The sequence below is a fragment of the Mustelus asterias genome, chromosome 7 (assembly GCF_964213995.1).
Source record: "Mustelus asterias chromosome 7, sMusAst1.hap1.1, whole genome shotgun sequence".
Taxonomy (NCBI): domain Eukaryota; kingdom Metazoa; phylum Chordata; class Chondrichthyes; order Carcharhiniformes; family Triakidae; genus Mustelus; species Mustelus asterias.
In genome coordinates, this window is record NC_135807.1 from 46,056,773 (window position 1) to 46,079,320 (window position 22,548).

Sequence of the window (22,548 nt, forward strand, 5' to 3'; positions counted from 1 at the left end):
ACTTCATCCGTTTGCTTGTTGAAAAGTGACCTTTACGAGATTGAAAGCAAAACTATCACTTTCCGTGCAAGGCATTAAAAGTGGCCCCAAGCTTGGGGTCCACATATCAATCTTTTGGTCAAATGAAAGAGAGTTGGCATTGAATTTCTGCTCCAACATATCTGACCACAGAACCATCATTTTGTATATCAGTGGTCGTTCTCTTGGAGGCATAGATTATTCCATAATTATGCAGAAATCCACAGACCTCCGATTAATGGAAGCGAGAGGAATATTAGAAGGATGGCTTAAGGAAACCATCTTTATTACTTTTGGCTTCAATGACAAACTTCACAATGGCAGAAGAATGCCTTCAGCTAGAAACCTCTGCATGTTTTGTTTTTCTTTGGTCATCAGTTCCACTTGTAAGTAAAGCGTGCTATCCAAAAATGTAAATAGTGTTTCAGATTTTTGTGAAAGCTGCCTAGTTCCAACGACACAAACAGATAGTTCCGAAATGTTAGCATGGTGAAATCCTTTGTGGCTCCGCCCGCCCCCCGATTGACCACATGTAACTTGGCCCAAAGCTAAGTGGCAGTTCTACTGTGTATCTCGGAGGTTTCCACCTATTTTCTGCCAAAGTAATGATAATCTGAAGAATATCTGTGAAATGTTTCGGCATAGGTTTGAGAATATGCAGGTATCATCGGGTAAGATTAATATCATTTCCTGCTGACCATTACCTTCGAAATTGTCATTGTTTCAATAACTCGTACTTGTATAATGCCTTACTATTAATAAAAATATGCTGCACAGAAGAATTCATTGCCAGAAAGGAGTTGTTACAAGGTTTGCTGCTGGAGATATTTCAACCAGCCAATTAATCCTGAATTCTTGTGAAGCTTGAATTTAATTAAGCATTTTGTCATAGCAAAGGAACGTCCCATAGTGTGTTCTGGGGAAAGGAGTTAGTTAATTGCTCCATGCCCAGGTTGATAATTATATTGCACAGCTTATAGTCTGTTATAGCCCCGTTCTATCTGTGCAGAAATGAGCATTTTTAAATTATTCTTTCATGGAATGCAAGCATTGCTCCCAAGGCCACCATTTGTTGCTTATCCCTGATTGCCCTTAAGAAGATATTGATGAGCCTTGAATCGCTGCAGTCCATCCGATATATCATAGAATCATAGAAACCTTACAGTGCAGAAAGAGGCTATTCGAGCCTGTCGAGTCTGCACTGATAACAATCCCACCCCAGGCCCTATCCCCACAACCACAACATTTATTCCACTAATCCCTCTACCCTATACATCCCGGGACACTAAGGGGCAATTTAGCACAGCCAATCAATCTAACCCGCACAGCTTTGGACTGTGGGAGGAAACCGGAGCACCCGGAGGAAACCCACACAGACATGGGGTGGACGGCGTAAGTACACCTGCAGTGATGTCCAGTTGTTCCAGAATTTTGACCCAGCGACAGTGAAAGAATGGCAGTACAGGTCCAAGTCAGGATGGTGTGTAGCTTAGTGGGGAACTCGCAGAAGATGGTGTTCCAATGGATCTGCTGCCCTTGTCCTTCTAGCTAGCAGGAGTCACAGGTTTGGAAGGTGTTATTAGAATCTTGTTGACTTCTGCAGTGCATCTGCTAACTGATGCATACTGCTGCCACGGTGCGTTGGTGGTGAATGGAGTGCTCATTAAGTAAGCTGCTTTGTCCTGTCCTGGATTATGTCAAAAATCTTGAGCGTTGTAGGAGCTGCACTCGGTTTGGAAAGTGGACAATATTCTGTCATGCTCCTAACTTGTGCCTTGTTGATGGTGGACAAGCTTTGTATAGTTAGGAGATGAGTTACTTGCCACAGAATCCCAAACCTCTGATCTTTTGTAGCCAGTATTTATATGGATCATTCAATTCAGTTTCTGGTCACTGGTATGTTCCAGCATGCTAATGATGGGGGATTCAGTGATGGTGTTGTGATTCAGGTCAGAAACTCCAAGATGTTTTATGAAGATAGCCTAGACCCTAAGTTTTACCTTTGAATTTGGCACGGGTGAGCATAAGGTGTTTCACTCCAGGTATGATTCAAGTGACCCACTAAGAAGCTTTTATCCAAGTTTATTTAAGAACACAATTAAAATACAATAAAAATTAGCATAACTTCTACTAATTGCCAGAATCAAGCATGATAAGCTATAAACCTAATAGTTAGTTATAATGTTGCAAGTCAAACAACATCCACAAAAATACACCCCTTTCTAGGCTTGGCACAAAAAGCAAGGATGCTCATGTGATGCTCTCATCTTAGCTTCTTTGCCGTTTGGCCATTCAAACCCTTTATTCTCTCAGTGGACTGCCATTAGCAGTCTTTTCCCCTGGTTTCTGTGGCTATGACTCATCTTTCATTCCTTCACCTTGCAGTATAAATATCTCCCACTTTCTATGCCTTTTAGCTTTGACCAAGGGTCATCTGGACTTGCAACGTCAACTCTTTTCTCTCCTTACAGATGCTACCTGACCTGCTGAGATTTTCCAGCATTTTCTCTTCTGGTTTCAAATTCAGCATCCGCAGTAGTTTGCTTTTATGCTCACGTGATGCTGGATTTTTAGGCTTTTTAACACTTGTCGTGAATTGTTCCTTTGAACGTTGGATTAAAACTCTGAGGCTTCCTGTCCTGGAACTTTCAGCACACCACTGGAGAGAGAGAGACAGACAGACAGAGACACTGCCTGCCTCCACTAGCTTCTGGCTAGCAACTAACAGAGAGCAGAATTTTCAACTCCAGAAAGGGGAAAACAAGAGTCACTGCTTTCCGTGATGCATCTGAGAAAAATCAAATTAAAACCTGTGAGGAAAACCAACTGTCCCCAGGCAGCACCTGACCTGTCAATTATGCTCCACTCAGCAATTCCAAAAGGACAATAAAACCCCAGGACACTGCATTAGACCAGATTAAAAATAAAGATGATGTTCATTACATTGCTGCAGTAACAATTAGAGGACACCGGCTGCAGATAAAACAGTCCCAGTAAAATGCTAGAGCTGCATGAAAAAATCTGCAAAGAAACATGATTAAAATACGTGTCTCAAAGGCACAGTATTGTCACAACAGTAACAATGTTGATTGTCAATGGGTAAATGGTCGGATTCTGTCTTGCTGGAGATAGTCAGTCATTCCGTGTCACTTTTGTAATGTGAATATTACTTACCATATTACTCCAAGCCTAATGTTGTCCACATCTTGCTGCACATGGACACGGACTGCTTCAATATCTGAGGAATTGTGAATGATACCAAACTCTGGAATCATAAACTCCCCACTTCTGCCATTATACTGAAGGGAAGGTCATTGATGAAGCAGCTGATGATCGACACTACCCTGAGGAACTCCTGCAGCGATGTCCTGGAACCCAGATGTTTGCCCTCCAACCATAACCATCTTCCTTTGTGCTAGATATAACTCCAAACAGTGAGGACTTTTCCCTCTGATTCAGTCACTCTCACCTCACCTCTAGAGTTCAGCTCTTGTCTATTTTTGGGCCAAAACTTCACTGAGATCAGGTCTCTAAGGAGTGGAGTCAACTTCATGTAAGTTGTGTTCACAGTATTGGAAGATAATTATAGAAAAGAAGTCTCGTATATTCTACTAACTGCTCTCTTGCCTAAGTCATGCATTTTTCTCTTCAACTATTTATGCCTCATTCATTTCCTGTGACAAAGCATTCAATGTTCCAACTCTGCATGAAGACATTTCACCGAAACTGTTTTCTCATTCTTAATGAGTCTAAATTGATAACTTCTAATCACTGACTTATCAGACAGAATGAAATACTCCTATTCAGTCAATGGCTTCAGTTTGGTCAGAGCTCCTTGATGCCACATTTTGTCAAACGTTGCTTGGATGTCAAGGGCAGTCATTCTCATTTCACCTCTGGAATTCAACTGTTTAGTCCATGTTTGGACCAAAGCTGCCATGGAGCTGAGTGGTCCATAACCCAGGCATCAGTGAGTATATGCTACTTTATAGCAGTGTTGATGACAGCTTCAATCATGTTGCTGCTAATCAAGAATTGGCTGATGGTAATTTGCCAGATTGAATTTGTCCTTTTCTTTTCCGACTGGAAATTGCCCATATCTGGGCAATTTTCCACTGTGTAAATATTGTAACTGTACTGAAACAACTGGGCTAGCGGGTGGCTAATTCTGCAACACCCATCATTGATACTGAAGTTGGAACATTATCGGGGCCCATAATCTTTGCTACATTCATTGAACTGAGCCATTGCTTGCTGTTACGTACAGTGAATGGAAATTGCTAAACACTGTCATCTGTGATGCTAGGGACCCCAGGAGGAGGCAGAGGTGGACCATCCACTCAGCATTCCTGGCTGAAGGTGGTTCAAATGCTTCAGCCTTGTCTCTTCTGCACTGCTGTGCTGGGCTCCCCCATCGTTGAAGATTGGATTATTCGAGTACTTTTTTGTTTGTTTATTTTTTCACCTTCATTCATTCATTGGCTGTGGCAGAACCACAGGGTTTTGATCTAATCCATTGGTTGCTAGATCATTTAGTTCTGAATATAGTTGCTGTTTTTGCTATTTAATATGCATGTACTCCGATGTTCTAGCTACACCAAATCGGCGCCTCATTTTTAGATTATATCTGTTGCAGGCATGTTGTCTCGGACTCCTCATTGAATCAGGGTTGATCACCTGGCATGTTGACAACGGTAGAATGAGGGATATGCCAAGTCATGAATTTTGAAGATTGTGGTTGAATACAGTTCAGCTGCTGCTACAGCATCTTGTGGATACCCAATTTGATCTGTTGTGAAGCCACCCCATTTAGCAATAGTATCGCCACAAAGCTCATTGGAGAAGTGTGTAAAGACATGACATTATCTCCAAAAAGTGACTCTTTGGGTTGCCACTTCTACCAACATTGCCGTGGACTGATTGGTCTACCACAGGTACATTAGTGAGGATGAGGTCAAGTAGGCTTTTCTCGTATGTTGATTCTCTTGCAAACAGCCACAAGCCCAATCTGGTAGTCATCTTCTTCAAGACAATGCTAGCTCAGTCAGTAGTAGTGTTCCCGAGCCAGTTGAATGGTTTGCATGACAATTTTACCAGGCAGTTGAGAGTCAACAATATTGTTGCAGATATTGAGTCATGTATGAGTCAGACCAGGTAAGGGTGGCAGATTTCCTTCCCTTAAAGACATTAGTGTATCAGCTAGATTTTTATGTGAATCCAGTAGTTTTATTCTCATTATTACTGACAATAGCATTTTATTCTAGATTTATTTAATTGAATTTAAATTCCCTCCAGGCCTCTGAATTACTCGTTCAGTAATTAATTTTGCTACCATATGCCATTGCATATTGCTTGACGCAAGTGGAGAGTAGATAAAATGGAGGAGCAACAGATTAATTTAGATACAGGTAATTTGTACATAAGCAGATGTCTGTTATCTCTTGACTCAAGTGAAGCTGAAATCTTCCAGAAGTACACTATGTTTGTATTCCAGAATTAGGTGAGGTGCCAGTATACTACAATAGGTACAGCAGCTGATTCTATTCCTATTTCCAATGCAAACAAACATGATTTTAAGTAAAAGTATGCATTACAATCTAGAAAAAAGTAAAAACTAGCACTAGCTCGCATTTTAGACAATTTATTTATTATTGAACTATATTGCTTTATATTGATTTTATGCAAAGGAATCCTTCCACACACAATTCTGGGTCTGATAGAAGTGGAACTAACTTATTACAATGCCCATAACAAATGATAAATGTTGTCAGAGCTGTGAGATCAGTATGCAATACCTAATGCAGCACTTGTTTCCCACAGTAGACGCATAATTAATTTGGGTCCAGTGATGCTGATACCAGAAGAACAACCTGCTCAGCCTGCCCTGCCAGTGCAACCTGAAGGTACACGTGTGGTGTGTGGACATTGTGGGAATACCTTTCTGGTACGTATGCAGCAACTAACTGAATTGATGACTATGAATAAGATCTGCCAACTCAAGTATTCATTCGGAAAGGCTTAACTGTGAATCAAATTATTTCCATGTAATAACTCTCTGTCCAGCATATCTTGCTTTGATTAACATGTGTTCACTGCACAATAAACACATTTTTTTTTATCTGGACACACAATACCAAAAAAGGTTCAGAGGACTGCTGGTACAGCCAAATGCTTTAAGGTCAATTTGATTTGATGTACAAGACTTCCTGACTACTGCATTTAAAAAAAAATACTTGTCTTTTCATGGGATGTGGGCATCCCTAATTGCCCTTGAACTGAGAGGCAGGCTAAGCATCTCAGAGGGCAGTTCAGAGTCATAGCAAGTTTCTTTCTATTAAAGACATTAGTGAACCTTATTAGTTGACATGGTGGGATTTGAATCCATGTGTGCATAATATTGGTCTGGCCTCTGGATTACTGGTGCAGTGACATTTACCGCTCCACCACCATCTCCCCACCCAGTGGCAAGGTTGTGGATAACCTCCAAAAACATTAGGGTTCATTTCACAATTGGACATTTTAAAAATAAAATCATAACCCTCCATATTCTATACAAAGCGTTACATTGTGAGACACCTCACCTCTTGGGACCCTAAATAATTACAGGATCGTAGAATGGTTGCAGCACAGGAGGAGGCCATTCAGCCTGGTGAGTCTGCATTGGTTCTCTGCAAAAGTAATTCAGCTGTTCCCACTCACCTACCCAAATCCCAGTAATCTGTACATTTTCTTTTTATCTCTGGTGCTTATCCAACTCCCTTTTGAAAGCTACCAGGGAAGGGTGAATTTACGTCCACCATCCTCACAAGCAGTACATTCCAGATCCAAACCACTTGTGTTTTTACAAATAAATTCCCATGTCACCTTTAGTTCTTTTCGCTGACTACATTAAATCTGTGCCCTCTATTTTTCTAGTTTCTCATTGTCTATCCTGTCTAGACTCCTTATGAATTTGAAGACTTCTATCATCTGCTCTGTTCCCTAAGGAGAATATCCACAGCTTCTCCAATCTGTTCTCATAAATGGAAATCCCTGGAGTCTTTCTCGTAAATCCTTTCTACACCTTCTCTCAATCCTTCAAATCCTTCCTAAAGTGCGATGCCCAGAATTGGACACATGACTCCAGTAGAGGCCAAGCCAGTGTTTTATAAAAGTTCACCATAACTTCCTTGTTTTTGTATTCTATAAATTCCTCAACCCTTTGTCTTTTTAATCATTTTTCAACATGCGCTGCCACCTTCAACAATTTGTGCACATATACCCTCAGTTTCTCTGTTCCCGCACCCATTTAAGAATTTCTATTGCTCTCCTCGTTCTTCCTACCAAAATGTATCACTTCACATGTCTCTGCATTGAATTTCATCTGCCACGTGCCCACCCAATCCACCTATTTCTTTTTGAAGTCTATCACTGTCGTCCTCACAGTGCTTCAAAGATTTATGTCATCTGCAAATTTTAAAATGTTGTCTTGTGCACTCAAGTCTAGGTCATTATTTCTATATCAAGAACCATGATGATCCAGCAACTGCCCTGGGGAGATCTCTAGTCCGAAAAATAGTTGTTTACCACTCCTCTGTTTTCTGTCACTCAGTCAATTTTGTACCTATTCTGCCACCGTTCCTTTTATTTCCGGGCCTCAACTTTGCAGAAAGCACTTTTATCAAGTACCTTTTTGGAAATCTGTTTGCACCTCATTACCCCGAACAACCCGCTCTGTTAGCTCAAGAAAAACTCATTCAATGAAAACAAAATTGCTGGGAATACTTGGGTCAAAGAAGCATCTGTGGAGGGAAACAGTAATTTGTTTCAGGGTCAAGATGACCTTTCATCAGTTCAGAGTATTTCCAGTATCCACCATGTTTTACTTTTGCATTAGTTAGACATGATTTGCCTTTAACAAATCCATGCTGGCCTTTCTTAATTAATCCAAACTTGTTCAGATGACTTAATTTTGTCCGGGTGATAGTTTCTAAAAGTATTTCCACCACCAAGGTTAAACTGACCGGCCTGTTTCTTTGTACATTGTAAACAATCTAACAGTTGAATACTTAACATCCTCCTATTTAATTATAGAGATTTCCTTTCTCTTCAGTATTTATTTTAAGTCAGCAAGGTCAATACATAAACTTCTTGCACTCACTTTTTGTAGAGCGCACTTTATACGACAATAAATGATTATTGTTGTGCATTGGAGATGTAATACGTGAGACAGACATTTGGGTAAAATGGAGCTTTATTAATAGTGTGTGATCTCTTCCATGGTTACTTCTCTCTTTCTTTCCTGTGCTAGGTTACTTGCATCATTTCCTGTGCGTATATTAATATGATGTGGAGATGCCGGCGTTAGACTGGGGTGAACACAATAAGAGTTTTAACAACACCAGGTTAAAGTCCAACAGGTTTATTTGGTAGCAAATACCATTAGCTTTCGGAGCGCTGCTCCTTCGTCAGATGGAGTGGAAATGTCCATTTCCATTCCATCTGACGAAGGAGCAGCGCTCCGAAAGCGAATGGTATTTGCTACCAAATAAACCTGTTGGACTTTAACCTGGTGTTGTTAAAACGCTTACATATATTAATATAGCAGACCTCCAGTGAGCAATAGGAATAAATATAAATGCATAACCCCCCCCCCCCGCTCCCTTGAGTTGAATGGCCCCAAGCAAGTTCAAAACCAGTTCAATATGAACACAGTCAATAAGTCAGTCAATATTAATAAGTCAGACGGTCTGGAGGTCATTGCCGTCTGAACTGTTGATGGCGAACCACTGGTGTGTCTTTTTCAAACTGATGGGAACCTTGGGCACCTTCGTTTTTCCACGGTGATTGCTTTAACTGGTGTTGACATAAAGGTTGTCTCTGCGTCTAAACTAAAGGTGGTCTTTCTTCCCTCAACATGGTCTAGTAGCGTAGGGGCTGTAGGAAGGTTCGAGTCAGGACTTTTCTGATTCTGAATCTTCAACAAGCTCCAAATTTGGTGGATCTGTTCTTCCAGTAAATGTCATCTCTGGTCTGGACAGTGTAAGAGACAGGTGTGAAGACAGTGGCAGGAACCCATTTCTTCCCTGTGAAGGAGTTCTTGGTGGAAAACTCTGTTTCGTCTTGCTTTCCTGCTGTTCCTCTTGTGCTTGTTGTCACTGTTGCACGATCTCCTTAGTTTTTAGAAGTTTCAAGAGATTTAATGTGAAACGTAGCTGCCTTTTTATCCTGAGTAAGGCAGGAGTGGTCTTGGTTATGGAATATGTGGAATTCCATTTGACCAGCAAGAATTTAAGATTTTTGATAAGTGAAGCTTGTTCCTTGTTTGCTTTCAAGGTGTGTTTCAGGATTTGGACAAAGCGTTCTGCTAGTCCATTTGTAGCAGGGTGATATGGTGCAGAAATAAAATGTTGAATACATTTTCTTGTAGAAGTTCTCAAATGCCTGCATGAAAATTGAGGTCAGTTGTCACTTACTAGTTGTCCAGGAATCCTAAAGCGACTAAATACTTCTCCTAGCTTCTCAGTAGTCTTCTCAGATGAGATAGATGTCATCACAGTGACCACTGGTCACTTGGGAGCATCAATCATTACTAAGAAAATACGTCCTTCAAAAGGTCCTGTAAAATCTACATGCACACATTGCCAAGCCTCTTCAGGCCATTCCCATGGATGCAGCGGTGCTAAGGGTGGCAGGTTTTTTACCTTCGCACAAGAAAAACATATTCTAGTTTTCTCCTCCATTTCCACATCAAGTCTAGGCCACCAAAAATAACTTCTTACTATTTCCTTCATGCATACTACTCCGTAATCGCCCTCATGCAGCTTCTCTAACACCTGCTTCCTCAGTGATGGAGGAATGATCACTCTGAGCCCCCATAACAGGCATCCTATCTGTACTGACAGCTCCATTTTCCTGGAGGAGTAGAGTTTCAGGTTAGATGTTAGTTCCAAAGTCTTCCCTCAAAACCATATCCGTCACTCCTGAGAGTACAGGATCGCACCAAATGTGTTTTCTCACTCATCGAGAAGTGATAGATGTGTTGTCTACTTGTTTAAAGTAGAAGATATTCCCCTTTGAGCAGCCTGACAAGCTGCGTGGTAGTGGCAATCTTGAAAGTCCATCCATGTAACAATGTAGATTTGACTGTTGGTACTTAATAGTGCAAGTATGAGCAGACAACCGCAATGCCCACCTTTGCATTCATAACATTTTCTAAATAGGATTGTTGATTTAACTATTCTGCTTAATACCTGAACCAATATATTAAGTCCCAGAAGTTTGACTTCCAATTATAAATTCTACTCCAATCTTGTTAAAAAATGCACATTTCTCAAATTCTGCAGAAAAACCTCATAAATCATCAATATGCACAATGAAGGTGCATGAAACTTTTCCTTTATGATGCAAATAAAACAGTCCAGGATTTGCAACTTGTTGAAGGCAGAATGGATATCTCTGAAAAATACCTTCCAAGCATCATTTATGTTGTGGACAAATTTATGTAGTTTCCAAGGTTTCCTTCTGCATCTGCTGCTTATTTGGCATTTTCTGAAGACTTTGCTCTGAAAAACATTGCCTTGTGGCTTTTATATTAATTGTTCTTTACTCCGATGTATATGATGCATGAAAATAGGAGTAGGAATAGGCTTTTCAGCCCGTTGAGCTTGCTCTGTCATTCACTATGATCATGGCTGATCTTCCAACTCAATAGCCTACTCCTGCCTTCTCACCATATCCTTGATCCCCTTTGCCCCAAAAGCTATATCGAACTCCTTTTTGAAGACATAGTGTTTTGGCCTCAACTCCTTTCTGAGGTAGTGAATTCCACAGGTTTACAAATCTCTGGGTGGAGAAATTTCTCCTCATCGCAGTCCAAAAAGGTTTACCCCGTATCCTTAGACTATGGCCCGTGGTTCTGGACTCTTCCACCATTGGGAACATCATCCCTGCATCTGCCCTGTCTAGCCTTGTTAGAATTTTATAGGTTTCTATGAGACCCCTCCACCCCCCCTCATTCTTCTGAACTTGAGCGAATATAATCCTAATCGACTCGATCTCTCCTCATCTTCAGTCCTGCCATCCGAGGAGTTTGTCTGGTAAACCTTCACTGCATTCCCTCGATAGCAATAACATCCTTCCTATTTCAATTGTGGCCTCACCAAAACCCTGTATAATTGCAGCAAAACACCCCTGCTCCTGTACTCAAATCCTCTTGCTGTGAAGGTCAACATACCATTTGCCTTCTTTACCGCCTGCTGCACCTGCATGCTCACCTTCAGCAACTGGTGTACGAGGACGCCCAGGTTTCGTTGCACATTCCCCCCCTCAATTTTTATAACCATTCTGACAATAATCTGCCTTCCTGGTTTTGCTCCCAAAGTGGATAATCTCTCATTTATCTACATTATACTGCATCTACCATGCACTGGCCACTCACTCAGCTTGTCCAAATCACACCGAGTTGTGTGAAAAAGTTCAGGATTACTTTTCCAACTGTTGGATGTCCAGCTTCAGTGTCTGTAACTCCTAGTTGCACTTCAAAACCCTTGGGAATTAACCTGACTTTAGCTTTAAGTGTCATCTGCAAGGACTTTTTCAGTACAAATCCACCTATGTGCTAAAGCAGAAGGTTGGTTCCGCCTCTGAAAATATTGGCAGGTAAACCATACCTTGACAATTTAGACTTGCTTTCTGCCATTCTTCACACAAGCTGCTCTGATTTAATCTTCTGTCTGGAAAAATAATTCTTTATTTCCAATCTTCACCTTTCAGCAACCTTTCTTTGCTACTGGTGTTAAATTTCTTAGAACCAATTGGTGAAGGAGGGAACCAAAAGTCAAACTTTAGTGGGTTTTAGATTAACTCACGAAGTGAGACAATAAAAATATATAGTTTCTATCTCTGCAAGCCACCACCAGTGTCCATAAGCGTCTCTTTATACTCCAAGCAATCAAAACCACAAATGATCAAGTCCTTAGGGCATTGTAACTAAAAACTTAGCAAAATTAAATTAAAATGTTGTTTTGGTATTGGCGATCTACTCCAGCCCCCTCCAACATGCACAAGTCATTATCTAATGAGTGCCCCCCATCTGTAGACACTTAATCATAATTTATGCAATTAACCTGGCACTTTATCAAACTTTTGGAATTACATTGTTACAATCCCATGAAAGACCAGTAACTTGTAAAAAATAAAATAAAATTGATCTACCTGCGATTGACTAGATTTTAACTTTTAAGACTTGTACTATTATAAACTAAAAGCGCCATTGACTAAACACTGGGAAGAATGAGGAGATCAAAATAGTACCATTTTTGAAGGGAACTGGGAGCTTCTGTTAGCATTGGCAGAAAGGCTAAGAGGTCAGCGATTTAAGGTGATTGACAAAAGATTCAAAGCAGACATGAGGAAACACTTTTTTATACAATCAATTTAGGATCTGGAATGTGCTTCCTGAGTGTGGTGGAGACAAATAGTTGTTTTCAGAAGGGTAGTGGATAATTGATTGAAGAAAAATTTGCAGGGCAATGGGGCAGTGGAACTAGCTGAGTTGCTCTTGCAGTGTGCTGGCACAGACATGATGGTTGAATGGCCACCTTCTGTGTTGAAACCACTCTGATTCTATAGAGATGGCAATGTACACAAATCGTTGGGGGTGGCAGGATAAGTTGAAAAGGTTATCAGCTTCACATATAGAGGCATGAAGTACAGAAACAAGGAAATTTAGTTAGGCCCCAGTTGGAGTATTATCGCCATTTCTAGGCATCAAACTTTAAGAAGATGCCAAGGCCTCAGAGCGAGCAGTTGAAGATTTATTATAATGGTATCAAGGAGGAAAGGCTTGAGCGACATGGTGAGACAAAAGAAACTTGGGGTGTTTTTCATGATTGAGAAGAAATGTTAGAGCTGTCCAAAATAACGAAGAGTTTTGATAGAGTAAATAAAGGGAAACTGTTTCCAGTGGCTGAAAGGAACCAGCGGGCACAGATTTAAGATAATTAACAAAAGAACTGGAGGCGACATGAAAAACAATTACTCAGTGCACTATGATTTTGATTGCTCTGCTGGAACAGGTGGAGAAGATTCCAGAACAGCTTTCAAAACCAAATTGGGTAAAAATTTGAGGGGAAACTTGCAGGGCTATGGATAAAGAGCAGAAGATTCTGACTAATTGGATAGATGGTTCAAATAGTTGGTGTGGGTTGAATGAACTCTTGTGCTGTGTTGTTGACTCAGATTCTACAAGATGAATCTTGAATTTCTCTGTATTTGTCACAGTTTAAGGATAAAATGTAACATTATAGAAGAGCACCTGGCTCAATGCAAGATTTTTTTGAACTTTTGTGGTACATTTCCTTTATTTGATCTGGCTCTTTTAAGGGCAAGATTTTACCAGCCGGTTTTGGGGGGAGCTGGGGGTGCTGTGTGGTGAATGTGAATTTTGAAAAGTGTGCCAGGTCAGCAACCTGATGCGTTCCTGTCTATGGCAGTTTTGTTGGAGGCAAGTGAGCAATGGAAGGGCTCATTCCCTTAGTTTCAGGGAGATTAACAGGGTAAATCCATGGGGTTATGTGGCTAGGGCCGAGGTGGGATTGTTGTCAGTGCAGGATCAATGGGCCAAATGGCCTCTTTCTCATTTGTAGGGATGCTATGGTTCTATGATTTGGGACCAAGTTCGAGATGCTGCCAGGATGTTGATGATTATACTGGCAGTGGCTGGGGCCGGTACTGCCTGATAGATCCCCGGAGGCAGCCTCCAGGCAGTGTGCCGAGTGCTCCCAAATCCTCCTTTTTGTTTATGGCTTACCCCCTGAGCCACTTCTACCACAGATCGCCGGCTATCCTGTGGAGGAGATCCACCTCTACAATGTTTGCCTGACAGTTGTGGCCACTTACAATTTTAAAATCTTCCAACATCTTCAGAGGGCACTTCTAACTATTCTAAGGTGTCCTTGTGTTCTCTTTCCTGCTACAGCAGAACCTACCTATATTGGTGGGACTGCTGACAGGACAATGCTGCGGGCCATCCCACTGCCCAGCCAAATGCATGTCGCACTCACTGTTGTAAATTGGCCAGAGCTCCCAGGTAAGGCCTATTAAATGGCTGCCACCCAGTAAAGTCGTACAGGCAGACAACCAATTATCACCAGAGGGGTGAGGACCTGCTTTTGGTCACGACCTCTGAAAATCCATTAGTGGTTAAGTTCTGTCCCAAGAGCCTCATAATCCATTCATAATCCAAGTCATTAAATTTACCCGTACTGAAATTTTTGTTACATCATGGGAAACTTTCTTGGATGTCTGAACGATGCTGCAGTTGAAAAATGTTTCCCTTACAAGGGCATGAAGGAAGAAACAAGTTTAACGTTTGAGATATGGAAAGTTTTTTGTGACCTTTTGGAGACGTTTTAAGGAGGGAAGAAAAGGTTTTATCCATGACCTGATTTTGTTTTGTTTATTTACAGTGGATGGAAGTTCGGTTCAACACTCTGGCAAAATGCCCACACTGCAAAAGAATGTAAGTTCAAATCATTTTATGGCAAATCATTATTTTTTCCCGTATATTTTACATTTAAAGGTTCAGGATCTTTTCAAAAACAGTATTGTAAGAATGTGAACAATTTTATTGTTTACTGATGAAGGCTATTCACTCACTTTGTGTATGAAAGATATACTTCTATGTAATGGGATTTGGCCATAAAGATTGCCAAATGTGCCAAAACGACACTTCTGCCTGTTTGGAATCAATGGGACAGAAGGCAATTCAATGTTTTGTTAACATTATTTCTAACTTCTGAACTTACTGAGCTTTAATGGTTTTGAATGGTGATTTTTCAAAAGAAAAAACATGATGCTTTCATTGTAGGGGAGTCTAAAACCAGAGGGCATAGATTTAAGGTGAGAGGGGAGAGATACAAAAGGGTCCAGAGGGGTCATTTTTTCACACGGTGGTGAGTGTCTGGAACAAGCTGCCAGAGGTAGTAGGAGAGGCGGGTACAATTTTGTCTTTTAAAAAGCATTTAGACAGTTACATGAATAAGATGGGTATAGAGGGATATGGGCCAAATGCAGGCAATTGGAATTAGCTTGGGGGTTTTAAAAAAAAAGGGCGGCATGGACAAGTTGGGCTGAAGGACTTGTTTCCATGCTGTAAACCTCGAGACAGAAGGCTAAAGTGCAGGACCTCGAAGGTAGTAATTTCTGGACTACTGCCGGTGCCACGTGCTGACGAGAGTAGGAATAGAAGATTAGAGCGATGAATGTATGGCTTGAGAGCCGGTGCAGGGGGCAGGGATTTAGATTTATGGATCATTGGGATCTCTTCTGGGGTGGGGCTGGCCTGTTCAAGAGGGACGGGTTACACCTGAACTGGAGGCGGATTAATATCCTGTAAGGGAAATTTACTAGAGCCATTCAGGAGGTTTAAACTAGTTTGGCAGAGGGGTGGGACCCAAAACAGGAGGGAGACAGAAGAGAAGGTTGAGGACAGCATGGAAGTTAAAGAGAGCACATTAAATAGTAAAGGCAGTGTCAGTAATTCTAGCACTAGACAGGTCAGGCAAGAGCAGGGCACAGAGCAAGGGAAGCCTAGATTAAACTGCATTTATTTCAATGCAAGAGGCCTGACTGGCAAGGCAGATGAACTCAGGGCATGGATGGGTACATGGGGACTAAGACATTATAGCTATTACTGAAACATGGCCAAGGGAGGGACAGCGCTGGTAGCTCAGTGTTCCAGGGTATAGATGCTATAGGAAAAATAGAACAGGAGGTAAGAGAGGAAAGGGAGTTGCGTTTTTGATTAGGGAGAACATCACAGTAGTACTGAGAAGGGATATTTTTGAGGGTTCGCTCACTGAGTCTATATGGGTAGAACTGAGAAATTGAAGGGGGAGATCACTTTAATAGGGTTGAAACAGGCCCCCAAATAGTCAGCAGGAAATTGATGAACAAATATGTAAGGAGATTACAGATAGCTCCAAGAAAAATAGGTGGTAATAGTAGGGGACTTTAACTTTCTCAACATTGACTGGGGCAGCCATCGTATTAGGGGCTTGGATGGACAGCAATTTGTTGAGTGTATTCAGGAGGAATTTCTCATTCAGTATGTGGAGTCCGACTAGAGAGGGGACAAAATTTGACCACCTCTTGGGAAATAAGGAAGGGCAGGTGACAGAAGTGTTAGTGAGGGATCACTTTGGGACCAGTGACCATAATTCTATTAGTTTTAAGATAGCTACGGAGAATGATAGGTCTGTCCCAAAAGTTAATATTCTAAATTGGGGCTAGGCCAATTTTGATGGTATTAGACAGGAACTTTCAAATGTTGATTGGGAGGAGGCTGTTGGCAGGCAAAGGGACGTCTGGTAAATGGGACACTTTCAAAGGTGTGTTAAGCAGGGTTCAGGGTAAGCACATTACTTTTAGAGTGAAAGGCAAGGCTGGTAGAAGTAGGGAACCCTGGATGACTCAGGATATTGAGGCCCTGGTCAAAAGGAGGCAAATGACATGCATAGGCAGATGAGATCAAGTGGATCCCTTGAAGAGTATGGAGGGTGTCAGAGTAGAGAGTTGAGAGAAAAATCAGGAGGGCAAAAAAGGGGACACGAGATTGCTTCGGCAGATAAAGTAAGAAGTCTCACAACTTGGGATACACTTCATCAGGTGAGTGGGCCTGATGAAGGAGCAGCGCTCCAAAAGCTCATGGTTCCAAATAAACCTGTTGGACTTTAACCTGGTGTTGTGAGACTTCTTACTGTGGCCACCCCAGTCCAACTCCAGCATCTCCACATTTTGGCATATAAGGCAAAGGAGGATCCAAAGAGATTCTATAAATATATAAAGGACAAAAGAGTAACTAGGGAGAGAATTGGGCTTCTTAAGAATCAACAAAGTCACCTATGTGTGGATCCACAAAAGATGGATGAGATCCTAAATGAATATTTCTCATCAGTATTTACTGTTGAGAAAGGCATAGATGTTAGGGAACTTGGGGAAATAAATAGTGATGTCTTGAGGAGTGTATATGTTACAGAGGAGGTGGTGCTGGAAGTCTTCAAATGCATCAAGATAGATAAATCCTTGGGACCTGATAAAGTGTATCCCAAGATGTTGTGGGAGGCTAGGGAGGAAATTGCGGAGATATTTGAATCATCGACAGCCACGGGTGAGGTGCCTGAGGATTGGAGGGTGGTAAATGATGTGCCTTTGTTTAAGAAGGGCTGCAGGGAAAAGCCTGGGAACTACAGGCTGCTGAACCTAACCTCTGTAGTGGATAAGTTGTTAGAAGGTATTCTGAGAGACAGGATCTACAGGCATATAGAGAGGCAAGGACTGATTAGGGACAGTCAGCATGGCTTTCTGAATGGAAAATCCTGTCTCATGAATTGGGTTTGAGTTTTTTGAAGAGATAACCAAGAAGGTAGATGAGGGCAGTGCAGTCGACGTTGTCTACATGGCCTTTAACAAGGTCTTTGACAGCGTGTCGAATGGTAGGTTGTTGTATAAGGTTAAATCTCACAGGATCCATGGTGATGTAGCCAATTGGGCGCACAATTGGCTTGATAACAGAAGTCAGAGGGTGGTTGTAGAGGGTTGTTTTTCAAATTGGAGGCCTGTGACCAGCAGTGTGCCTCAGAGATCGGTGCTGGGTCCACTGTGATTTGTCACTTATATTAATGATTTGGATGAGAATATAGGAGGCATAGTTAATAAGTTTGCAGATGACACCAAGATTGGTGGTGTAGTGGACAGCGAAGGTTATCTAGGATTGCAATGGCATCTTAATCAATTGGGCCAGTGGGTTGATGAATGGCAGATGGAGTTTAATTTAGATAAATGTGAGGTGATGTATTTTGGTATATTTTACCGGGGCAGGACTTACTCAGTTAATGTTAGGGCATTGGGGAGCATTATAGAACAAAGAGATCTCTGGGTGCAGGTTCATAGCTCTTTGAAAGTGGAGTCACAGGTGGCAGGGTGGTGAAGAAGGCATTGGGCATGCTTGGTTTCATTGGTCAGAACATTGAACACAGGAGTTGGGACGTCTTGTTGAAGTTGTGCAAGACATTGGTAAGGCCACACTTGGAATACTGTGTACAGTCCTGGTCACCCTATCATAGAAAGAATATTGTTAAACTAGAAAGAGTGCAGAAAAGATTTACTAGGATGCGACTGGGATTTGATGGTTTGAGTTATAAGGAGAGGCTGGATAGACTGGGACTTTTTTCCCTTGAGCGTAGGAGGTTGAGGGGTGATCTTATCGAGGTCTATAAAATAATGAGGGGCATAGATAAGGTAGAGATAGTCAACATCTTTTCCCAAAGGTAGGGGAGTCTAAAACTAGAAGGCATAGGTTTAAGATGAGGGGAGGGGGGGGAAGAGATACAAGAGGGGCAATTTTTCCAGACAGAGGCTGGTGAGTGTCTGGAGCAAGCTGCCAGTGGTAGTAGTAGAGGCGGGTACAATTTTGTCTTTTAAAAAGCATTTAGACAGTCACATGGGTAAGATTGGATACGGGCCAAATGCGGACAATTGGGGCGAGCTTAATTATAAAAACTGGACAGCATGGACAAGTTGGGCCGAAGGGCCTGTTTTTATGCTGTAATCCTCTGACTCTATTAATCAAGCCCCCTGCCTCCTCTCCTAACCACCCCCGAATCATCATGGGATCAGCTCTACATGGTCCTGTTTTGGAGGGCACCCCATCTAACTGGCCAGCTTCCAAGCATGGAATCTGTCAGTATCAAGAGTACACACTCGTGGAATTAACACCATGTGAGGAAAAAACACTTCAGGGTTCCTGTCCAAAACTGTACATCCCACCCTTCTCACCTATCCAGAACACACTTATGGTGTGATTTTTTTTTTGATACATTCTGAACATTCCCATGTGGCATAGTTCCACGTTTGACAATACTTTGTAGTTTCCTGTTATCGACATTACAGTGAAACTCTACAAATTAACAACCTAGAAAGAGGACCTCCTCTCCTGGGATTGGATGCTTGCACAGCTCTCTCACTGATATCAAGGCGCTTTCTTGGTCACCATGGATGCTGGGTAAAAAGATACTGATTACAGAAAAAACAGGAACTGCCACTTGGGTGGAGGAAGGATTAGGATATTGGGGATCAGGTGTGGGTTAGAGAACAGAAACTGCATGATCAGGTGTGGGGGAGAGCACAGAAACTGCATGGTGGTATGGGTCAAATTGCGTGAAGTGCTTGAGATATGGAGGGAGAGAGACTGAACTGGAGCCTCAGATGTTTTTCCCTTTTTGATTTGTTCCTGTACTATTTTTGGCTGTTGTTGGGTTTTTCCCTCTTGGCCTGTCCAGAGAGGCCTCCTGGTCCATGAAACTTGTCTCACAACATAGTTTGAAACCACAAATAAAAATTTTCAACCACCAGAGACCCAATTTTTATGGGGTAATTCCAGCAACACTTGGAGAAGTCATGTGGTCAGGATATCACATGTTCAAACCTTGAGGGAAGCCTTCGACTGGAGTTGGCAGCCCTAACTATCAGCAATACTGATGTGCTGCTAAAAAACCCCTGCCAGTGCTAGAACACCTCAAGCATTAACCAGCTGCAGCACAGGGAGGGCGAGTTCCTGGACAGAGATCGACAGGATTTTAGTTCCATCCTCCTCAACCCCAAACAATTTGGTTGAAATCTATTAGCCACTGGAGCCCTACAGCCATCTTGCCACGTGCAGGACGAAAACTTAACAGAACCCAGGATCAAGGCATTCCTCGCTCAATGCAAAAGGACCAGGGGGATGATAAGTTTAATGAACCGGGAAATCCAACAAGCAAAAAAAATGTACTGAGATCATATTCACTGGCTGGGCTACTGAATTTGTCACAATCTCAGGTGAGGTTGGATAAAAAGAGTGGGTTTACTTACCCCAGTGAGTGAAAGGGGTCTGGAACTCTCTGTCTGAAGAATGGCAGAGGCAGAAACCGTCATTGCATTTAAAAAGTACTTGGGTATGCTCTTGAAAATGCCCCAACCTACAAGTCTACAGACAAAGGGCTGGAAAGTGTCATTAAGCTGAACAATTTAAACTCCCTGTGGCAGATGTTACTGTGGCTACCATGTGAGTAATGAAGGAGCACAGAAATTGCTGTTGAAACTTGGCCTGGATTGCTATTTTCTATGATGTTGTAGGAGAGTCTTAAAACAGTCAAACAAAGCACCAAGCCACCTGCTTGTCAATGGCTGACTCCTCCCTCTCTGCAGTATTTAAACTTTAGATAGAGGAACAGATATGTAGGCAGATTTTGGCAAGGTGTAAAAGTAACAGGGTTGTTCTGGTGGGAGATTTTAACTCCCCCTATATTGATTGGGACTCACTTAGTGCTAGGGGCGTGGATGAGGCAGAGTTTGTAAGGAGCATCCAGGAGGGCTTTTTGAAACAGTATGTAGATAGTCCAACTAGGGAAGGGGCCATACTGGATCTGGTACTGGGGAATGAGCCCAGCCAGGTGGTCGATGTTTCAGTAGGGGAGCAGTTCAGGAACAGTGACCACAATTCAGTAAGCTTTAAGGTACTGATGGATAAAGATGTGTAGTCCTCAAGTTAAGGTGCTAAATTGGGGGAAGGCTAATTACAACAATATTAGGCAGGAACTGAAGAATGTAGATTGGGGGCAGATGTTTGAGGGCAAATCAACATCTGGCATGTGGGAGGCTTTCAAGTGTAAGTTGATAGGGATTCAGGACCGGCACATTCCTGTAAGGATGAAGGATAAGTATGGCAAGTTTTGGGAACCTTGGATAACGAGAGATATTGTGAGCCTAGTCAAAGAGAAAAAGCAAGCATTTGTCAAAGCTAGGAGGCTGGGAACACACGAGGCAAGTGTGGAATATAAGGAAAGTAGAAAGAAACTTAAGCAAGGAGTAAGGAGGGCTAAAATGAATATGTTTAAGTCACGGATAGATGGATTTCTGATCGGTAAGGGAATTAAGGGTTATGGGGAGCAGGCGGGTAAGTGGAACTGATTCACTTCAGATCAGCCATGATCTTATTGAATGGCGGGGCAGGCTCGAGGGGCTAGATGGCCTACTCCTGCTCCTATTTCTTATGTTCTTATGTAAAAGGGGTCACAAAAAAGCATTGGCCAGCAGGATTAAGGAAAATCCCAAGGCTTTTTATACATATATAAAGAGCAAGAGGGTAGCCAGGGAGAGGGTTGGCCCACTCCAGGACAAGGGAGGGAATCTATGCGTGGAGCCAGAGGAAGTGGGCGAGGTATTAAACGAGTACTTTGCGTCAGTATTCACCAAAGAGAAGGACTTGGTGGATGATGAGTCTGGGAAAGGATGTGCAGATAGTTTGAGTCATGTTGAGATCAAAAAGGAGGAGGTATTGGGGTTCTTGAGAAACATTAAGGTAGACAAGTCCCCAGGGCCTGATGGGATATAGCCCAGAATACTGAGAGAGGCAAGGGAGGAAATTGCTGGGGCCTTGAGAGAAATCTTTAAATCCTCACTGGCTACAGGGGAGGTACAGTAAGAAGTTTAACAACACCAGGTTAAAGTCCAACAGGTTTATTTGATGGCAAAAGCCACACAAGCTTTCGGAGCCTTAAGCCCCTTCTTCAGGTGAGTGGGAATTCTGTTCACAAACAGGGCATATAAAGACACAAACTCAATTTACAGAATAATGGTTGGAATGCGAATACTCACAGCTAATCAAGTCTTTAAGATACAAACAATGTGAGTGGAAAGAGCATCAAGACAGGTTAAAGAGATGTGTATTGTCTCCAGACAGGACAGCCAGTGAGACTCTGCAGGTCCAGGCAAGCTGTGGGGATTACAGATAGTGTGACATGAACCCAATATCCCGGTTGAGGCCGTTCTCATGTGTGCGGAACTTGGCTATCAGTTTCTGCTCAGCGACTCTGCGCTGTCCTGTGTCATGAAGGCCACCTTGGAGAATGCTTACCTGAATATCAGAGGCCGAATGGGGCCAGTGAGCCTTACATCAGTGGTAGGGAAATTATTGGAGAGGATTCTTCGAGACAGGATTTATTCTTTCTTGGAAATAAGTGGACATAGTGAGAGGCAACATGGTTTTGTGAAGGGGAGGTCGTGTCTCACGAACTTGATCGAGTTTTTCGAGGAAGTGACAAAGATGATTGATGAGGGTAGGGCAGTGGATGTTGTCTACATGGACTTCAGTAAGGCCTTTGACAAGGTCCCTAATGACAGACTGGTGCAAAAGGTGAAGTCGCATGGGATCAGAGATGAGGTGGCAAGGTGGATACAAAACTGGCTCGGTCAAAGAAGACAGAGGGTAGCAGTGGAAGGGTGCATTTCTGAATGGAGAGCTGTGACGGGTGGCGTTCCTCAGGGATCCGTGCTGGGACCTTTGTTGTTTATAATATATATAAATGATTTGGAGGAAAATGTAACTGGATTTATTAGTAAGCTTGCGGACGACACAAAGGTTGGTGGATTTGAGGATAGCGATGAGGACCATCAGAGGATACAGCAGGATATAGATGAGTTGGAGACTTGGGCGGAGAGATGGCAGAT

At 42.3% G+C, this 22,548-nt stretch overlaps 1 protein-coding gene across 1 annotated transcript in view; it reads left to right on the plus strand.

Annotated features, from left to right (window-relative positions):
- Positions 1–22,548, plus strand: part of pip4p2 (phosphatidylinositol-4,5-bisphosphate 4-phosphatase 2) — an 89,074-nt gene that overhangs the window by 41,233 nt on the left and 25,293 nt on the right. Inside the window, exons 4-5 of the mRNA XM_078216008.1 lie at positions 5,839–5,962; positions 14,469–14,521. Of these exons, the coding sequence (XP_078072134.1) occupies positions 5,839–5,962; positions 14,469–14,521 (177 nt within the window). The remainder of the gene's footprint in view (positions 1–5,838; positions 5,963–14,468; positions 14,522–22,548) is intronic.